At 39.8% G+C, this 7,720-nt stretch overlaps 1 protein-coding gene across 1 annotated transcript; it reads right to left on the bottom strand.

Annotated features, from left to right (window-relative positions):
• Positions 1 to 6: 6 nt before the first annotated feature.
• LOC141338546 (uncharacterized) lies at positions 7 to 4,274 on the bottom strand. Its single transcript, XM_073844122.1, has one exon. It carries the CDS (start codon positions 3,984 to 3,986, stop codon positions 2,352 to 2,354), a length of 1,635 nt encoding a protein of 544 aa, XP_073700223.1. The 5' UTR covers positions 3,987 to 4,274; the 3' UTR covers positions 7 to 2,351.
• Positions 4,275 to 7,720: the final 3,446 nt, after the last annotated feature.

Raw genomic sequence — 7,720 nt, 5'->3', positions numbered from 1 at the left:
AATGTGTGTGCATGTGTCTGTGTGTAATCATGCCTAATGAACATAATAGTTTAACCATTTCATGTATGTGTATGCTTCTGTTTGTGAGTGTATTCTTCATCATGGATGTGTTCTGGGGCCTCATGTACAAAGACTTGCGTTGAATTAATCCTAAAACATTGCGTACGGACAAAGCTGTAAATGTGCGTACGCAGTAAAAAAATCAGATGTATGAAACACTGCGTACGCGGAATTCCACGCATAATCTCTTTGTACATCCGAATTAACGTAAAATTGAGCGCAAAACCCCTACCTGCCTCCTCCCCCGTATAAATATGGTAATGTCTCCACTTTGGCAAAACCAAACGAAAAAGCAAGCAAGAGAAACTTCACAGAATGTGAATTGAAGGTGCTCCTATTGGAGGTAGACCGGAGAAAAACTGTTATTTGCAAGTTTGTAAAAAAAAAAAAAAAAAAAAAAAAATTATATATATATATATATTATATATATTGTTGTTTGAATAAGTGCAACGTTGTCTTAAAGTAGGCCTATGTCTATAAAGGTTCATATAATGCATCACCACACGGTGTGATGTTGACATAATTTGATTTAGTTAGACACAAAGCAACCGAGTGATCCTTGTCAGCTAGGTAAAATATATTATAAGAAATTTCTATTTGATTTAATGGCTATCTGCTGAATTTGCTGATGCTTGTAAATTACATGATGTAATTTATTAACATTTCATCATATTATATAGCCTATATAGCCATTGAGAGGGACATCCCAGTGGATCACAGTGTTGTTTTAATTAGGTTACATAAGATATATATATGTGCATAAGATATATAAGATACCCTCTATATGTATATATTATCTGTATTAAAGTTATTAATACTAATTAAATATAATATAAGAATATAAACCTATTTTATCAATTATAAATTAATAGCAATGTTTTTCACATGTGTTGGTGCGATACTTTGTAGTGTGCAATTTAACATAATTGCCTCTAGGAGTCGCCAAGGGAAATAAACAAACACGCACAAGAAATACACGTACGCCAGACATGAAGTTGGCGCAGATCAACGCACATTCTCACGTTAAAGGTTGTATCAGCGATTTCTAGCCTGAAACATAAAGTGTCAAATTAAGCTGACCTTTCATCACCTGCCCCATAAATTGTCTGTGAAAAAAAATGCGTCTCTCTGGTCAGCCTAGGGTCCGAGATATGCCAAAAAAACAATCGGCACTACCAACCTTTCCACAGATAAACAAACAGTGTTCCAACCAATCAGCGTCAGGGGTTTGGTGTTGTGGACTTTCGTACTCCGCCTCCCTCACATCCCTGCACCAGTACGAAAGTCCACAACACCAAACCCCTGACGCTGATTGGTTGGAACACTGTTTGTTTATCTGTGGAATAGTTGATAGCGCCGATTGTTTTTTTGGCATATCTCGGACCCTAGGCTGACCAGAGAGACGCGTTTTTTTCACAGACAATTTATGGGGCAGGCAGCAAGAAAGGTGAAGAAAGGTCAGCTGAAATTGACACTTTATGTTTTAGGCTAGAAATCGCTGATACAACCTTTAATGTCATCGTTAGTAAATCCAAACGTGAGCGTGAAATCTGGCGTACGCAAAGTTTTTGTGCGTACGCAGCGTTGATACATGAGGCCCCTGGTGTCAGCCATGTATTTCATGTTTGCCTACAACCTAACAGCATAGAAGCCATAAAGGCCTTAAATGCTCAAACCTTATGCTTATGTTTTCCACTAACCACACTTAAATGTTATTTTCTCAAAAACACAAACTTATATACATGCTACACACATTATCGTAACAGAGTTTGTGCTAAATACACACCACTTTAAAACTGAAATAAGCACAAATGTCAAGGCATGTCAAAACATCTCCAGGGCCCAAAAAAACACCTCAGACCCCAGAGGGTTATTTATTCCTCTTCAGTTGAAACGTTGTTGGCAGGTGACGAGACACTCTTCAGTGTGAATTCTCATGTGGACTTGAAAGTTGAACAAAGCTCTCAACACTGTTGACAGGTGTATACTGCCCTCCAAAGGCAAAGTGCAGTAACTACGCCAACACTGAAACTGAGAAAAATGCCTAAAGTTTTTACACCAGCACGTCAAACATGTTGACACTCTCGTTTCTCTGAAATAGGACAAAATTGAACCAGGAGACTTTGCCACAAGACAAAACAGTTGTCACAAAGTCCATTTTAAGCCTTAACTCAATTTTGACCAAATGTGTAGTTACTGCGCTTTGCCTTTGGAGGGCAGTATAGCTTTCCTCTGGTGTGAATTCTTACATGCCTGCTAGCACTTCCTTTTTGGGTGAAACTTTATCCATACTATTGGCAGGTGAAAGGCTTCTCTCCAATGTGAACTTTCATGTGGTCTTTTATGGTTCGACGCTGACAGAAACTCTTTCCACACTGTTGGCAGGTGTAGGGCTTTTCTCCGGTGTGAATTCTCATATGCCTGTTATAGGTTCCTTTTTGAATGAAACTTCTTCCACACTGTTGGCAGGTAAAAGGCTTCTCTCCAGTATGAATTCTCATGTGGTCTTTCAAAGTTCGATGTTGATTGAAACTATCACCACAAATTTGGCAGGTGAAAGGCTTCTCTCCGGTGTGAATTCTTATGTGGGCTTCAAAGCATACTTTTTGAGTGAAACTCTTTCCACACTGAGGGCATGTGTAAGGCTTTTCTCCGGTGTGAATTCTCATGTGGACATTGAGGTTTCCTTTTCTGTTGAAACCTCTTCCACACTGTTGGCAGCTGAACGGCTTCTCTCCAGTGTGAACAGTCGTGTGTTTTTTTAAGTTTTGATGTTGATCGAAACTCATTCCACACTGTTGCCAGGTGAAAGGACTCTCTCCAGTGTGAACTCTCATGTGTTTTTTTAAGGTTCGATGGTGATAGAAACTCTTTCCACACTGCTGGCAAGTGAAATGCTTCTCTCCGGTGTGAACTCTCAAGTGGTCTTTTAAGGTTCGACGTTGATAGAAACTCTTTCCACACTGTTCGCAGGTGAAGGGCTTTTCTCCACTGTGAACTTTCATGTGGTCTTGTATAGTTCGAAGTTGACAGAAACTCTTTCCACAATGTTGGCATGTGTAGGGCTTTTCTCCAGTGTGAACCCTTACATGCCTGTTAAAAGTTCCTTTTTGAGTGAAACTTCTTCCACACTGTTGGCAGGTGAAAGGCTTCTCTCCAGTGTGAATTTTCATGTGATCTTTCAAGGTTCGATGTTGACTGAAACTCTTTCCACACTGTTGGCAGGTAAAAGGCTTCTCTCCAGTGTGAATCCTAATGTGGGCTTCAAAGCGTACCTTTTGAGTGAAACACTTTCCACACTGAGGGCACGTGTAAGGCTTTTCTCCGGTGTGAATTCTCATGTGCACTTTAAGGTTTCCCTGATTACTGAAACTCTTTCCACACTGAAGACAGGGGTAAGGCTTCTCTCCGGTGTGAACTCTCATGTGGATTTTAAGGCTTCCATGAGTGTTGAAGCTCTTTCCACACTGAAGGCATAAGTAAGGCTTCTCTCCAGTGTGAATTCTCATGTGGGCTTTAAGGTTTTCATTGTTATTGAAACATTTTCCACACTGAGTGCATATGTATGGGCTCTCTCCAGTGCGAATTCTTCTGTGGACTTTAAGGTTTACAAGCTGAGCGAAACTCATTCCACATTGAATGCACGTGAAAGGCTTTTCTCCAGTGTGAATTCTCAAGTGGCGGTTAATGCTTCCTTTTTGAGTGAAACTTATTCCACACTGTTGGCAGGTGAAAGGTCTTTCTCCAGTATGAGTTTTCATGTGGACAATAAGGTTTCCTTTTCTGTTGAAACTACTTTCACGCTGGCAGGATAAAAGGCTCTCTCCAGTGTGAATTATCATGTGGACTTTAAGGTTTCTTTGTAGAGCAAAACTCTCTCCACATATTTGACATGTGTAAGGCATTTCTCCCGTGTGAATTCTCATGTGCCTGTCGCAGCTGCCTTTTAGAGAGAAACTTATTCCACATTGCTTACAGGTGAAATGCCTCTTTCCAGTTCTCAAGTGGACTTTACGTTTTCCCTTTTGATTGAAACTCTTTCCAAACTTAAAACAAGTGAAATTACTTTTTCTTCCTCTTTTTTGAGCTTTTTTTCGCTTGGAAGTCTTTTCAGTCTGTGAACAGCTAAAAAATGTTTCTCCTGTTGTGAAATCAAGCAGATTCTCATGTTGTTCTTTTTCTTCAATTTCATTCACTTCACTCTCCTCTTTCAGTGCCAGGTCTAAGGAGAAACAAACAAACAAATGAAAGTTAAATTATTCTCAGTTTAATGGCATTAATAGAAATAGGCATTTAGATCAAAACATTTAGAAATGTAATGCATAAAAAACAACGTCTATGCTAGATCCCATTTACCAGGGGTTTCTATACCTGCTATTGGAGGGCCGGTCCCAGATGTTCTATTTTCATGCACTCATCATTTTAATCATACACTAGATCTAATTATATCGCACGGACTTGATCTTACAGATATAGATATCGTACCTCAAAGCGATGATGTTACTGATCATTTCCTCGTATCGTGCATGCTGCGTATTACTGATGTTAACTATATAGCTCCGCGCTATCGTCTGGGCAGAACTATTGTTCCAGTCACCAAAGATAGGTTCACAAATAACCTGCCTGATTTATCTCAACTGCTCTGTGTACCCAAAAATACAAATGAACTAGACAAAATGACTAGTAACATGGGCACTATCTTCTCTAATACATTAGAAGCTGTTGCCCCCATCAAGCTAAAAAAGGTTAGAGAAAAACGTACTGTGCCATGGTACAACAGTAATACCCATTCTCTAAAAAAGAAACTCGTAATCTTGAGCGTAAATGGAGAAAAACTAACTTTGAAGTTTTTAAAATTGCATGAAAAAACAGTATGTCCAGCTATAGACGGGCTTTAAAAGCTGCTAGAGCCGAGTACATCCACCAACTCATAGAAAAAAAACAAAAACAATCCAAGGTTTTTATTTAGCACAGTGGCTATATTAACAAATAACCAAATGCCACCTGACCTAAATATTCCTGCACAGTTTTGTTACCTGTAGCAGAAGTACCGCTTCTTAATATTGTTAACTCATCGTTATCTTTAGGTCATGGCCCAAAACCATTCAAACTGGCGGTTATTAAACCTCTTATTAAGAAACCACAGCTAGACCCTAGTGAATTGGCAAATTACAGACCCATTTCTAATCTTCCATTTATGTCTAAAAAATTTTTTAAAGTTGTGTCTGCTCAATTGTGCTCCTTCTTGCAAAATAATAATCTCTTTTTCAGGCCCCATCATAGCACAGAAACTGCACTTGTAAAAATCACAAACGACTTGCTACTTGCATCAGATCAAGGCTGCGTCTCATTGCTAGTTTTACTTGATCTTAGTGCTGTGTTCGACACTATAGATCATGAAATACTCATAGATCGATTACAAAGCTATACAGGTATTCAAGGGCAGGCTTTAAGATGGTTCAGATCATACCTGTCCGATCGCTATCACTTTATTTAAATGGGGAGTCATCGCAGCTAACACCAGTAAAGTATGGAGTGCCACAAGGATCTGTTCTAGGTCCTCTGCTATTTTTCAATTTACATGTTACCCCTTGGTAATATTATTAGGAAATATGGGATTAGTTTCCATTTTTATGCTGATGATACTGAACTATATATTTCAACAAGACCAGATGAAACTTCTAACTTAGCAAAGTTAACAGAGTGTGTTAAAAACGTGAAAGACTGGATGACCAATAATTTTCTACTATTAAACTCAGATAAGACCGAGATATTACTTATTGGACCAAAAAACAGTACACAGAATCTCTTAAACTGCAATTTGCATCTAGACGGATGTACTGTTATTTCCTCTACAGTCAAAAATCTGGGTGTTATATTAGACAGCAAACTGTCTTTTGAAAATCATATTTCTCATGTTACAAAAACAGTATTCTTCCATCTTAGAAACATTGCTAAGCTACGGAACATGTTACCTGTCTCTGATGCAGAAAAGTTAGTTCACGCATTCATGACATCTAGACTGGACTATTGTAATGCACTACTAGGTGGTTGTCCTGCTTCTTCAATGAGTAAACCAAACCTCCTCCGGCCAAAACTACCTCGGCTCTCCGTTCCTACTTCTGTCTGTCTGTCTGTCAATGGATTACCAGCTTCTTGAAAGACAGGCAGCTGCTAGTAAAGTTGGGAAAATTCTCATCCAGCACCTGTACAATGAGCACTGGTGCCCTCTCCCCACTGCTTTTCAAAAGACCTCTCTTTCAAGCTCCTGAAGTTTGCTGATGACACCACACTTATCGGTCTCATTTAGGACGGTGATAAGTCTGCTTACAGACAGGAGGTTAAAGAGTGCAATCTTAACAACCTGAAGCTCAACACATTATATATGTAGGGCTTCATGATTTCCGCGGTGCGGAAAACACGGACGGAATCGCAGAATCCAGTCATAAAACAGAATTTACAGTTTAACGCGGAACGTCATGGAATTTGTCAAAGTTTGATGCATTAATCAAAGGTAGGTCTTACACTTGGCGGTTTTTCACCACCGCTTTGTTCAACTCATAAGCATTGCCATTTCTGTTTCAGATAAGAAACATAAAATGGCACACGAAACGAAAGTGAAACTAAGCGAGATCTAGTGAGAATCTTTCAAATTCTGGCCAAAATTCTCTGTTATAAACAGGGCTGATGTACGTCAGAAAACCAGATTAGTAATACTAAATATATATGTCATATAATAAAAATACTCTAGTTCACTGTATATATCACTGTATGTTTGTTTTATTAAGGGAGTCTGAAGCACACCATAAAATATTTTTTTAGTATTATCTACAGCTGTATATAAAATTACACACCCAGGTATCAGATTAGTACTCGGTATCGGCCAATACCCCGAGCCCAGGTATCGGAATCGGTATTGAGAAAGAAAAAAGGGTATCGGAACATCTCTACTCCTTTACTGAACTGTTACTGTCTGGTTGACGCTACAGACGCTACTGTGTTTTGTCCTGTCACTGTGGAAGCTTTTTGTCACGAAAACAAATTCCTCGTATGTGTAAACATACCTGGCAATAAAGCTCATTCTGATTCATATTGTTACGGAAGCAGACCAAACAGAGAGGTAAGAGTGAATATAAACAGGTTTATTGACAGCAGAGCAAGATGATGATGATAGCGTGCAGAACCGTATCACAGTCCAGGATGAGATTCTTGATATGTAGACTGATCAGGGATTAATGGATGATTTTCCTTTCCAGGAACGACGGGAGGATGACCGGTGAAGGCTGACACACTCACACACACACCGCTGGAGTTCAGTAGACAGACTTATGGCTGACACACCGCTGACTGGAGACAGAGACTTGACTTCGACTGGAACAGACGAGAATACAGGTAAGTTTATCAGAAGGTAAGGATCAAGGTAAGTTTGGTAGGGTTTTGAGAACACAAGAGTGAAGCTCAATGAGTCCGCTTCGTGCAAACGCGCCCGGACACTGATGGCTGTGTGTGGAGTGCTCTTGTATGTGTGTGGTTGATTGAGTGCAGGTGCGTGATGATCAGAATTCAGGTGATAGTGATCTGGACGTGATTGTGGGTGCAGAACCTGACCAATCCGTAACATTACCCCCCTCCCCAGGGCCCGCTCCTGAGGGCCGAGGCC

Source organism: Garra rufa, chromosome 7 (assembly GCF_049309525.1).
Source record: "Garra rufa chromosome 7, GarRuf1.0, whole genome shotgun sequence".
Taxonomy (NCBI): domain Eukaryota; kingdom Metazoa; phylum Chordata; class Actinopteri; order Cypriniformes; family Cyprinidae; genus Garra; species Garra rufa.
Note: the sequence above shows the minus strand (reverse complement) of the source record. Positions and strands in the feature narration are given on the sequence as shown.

What these genes read in the sequence shown, in the direction of transcription:
- LOC141338546 (XM_073844122.1), bottom strand. Translation starts at nt 3,986, where the DNA reads ATGAGAATTCACACGGGAGAAATGCCTTACACATGTCAAATATGTGGA.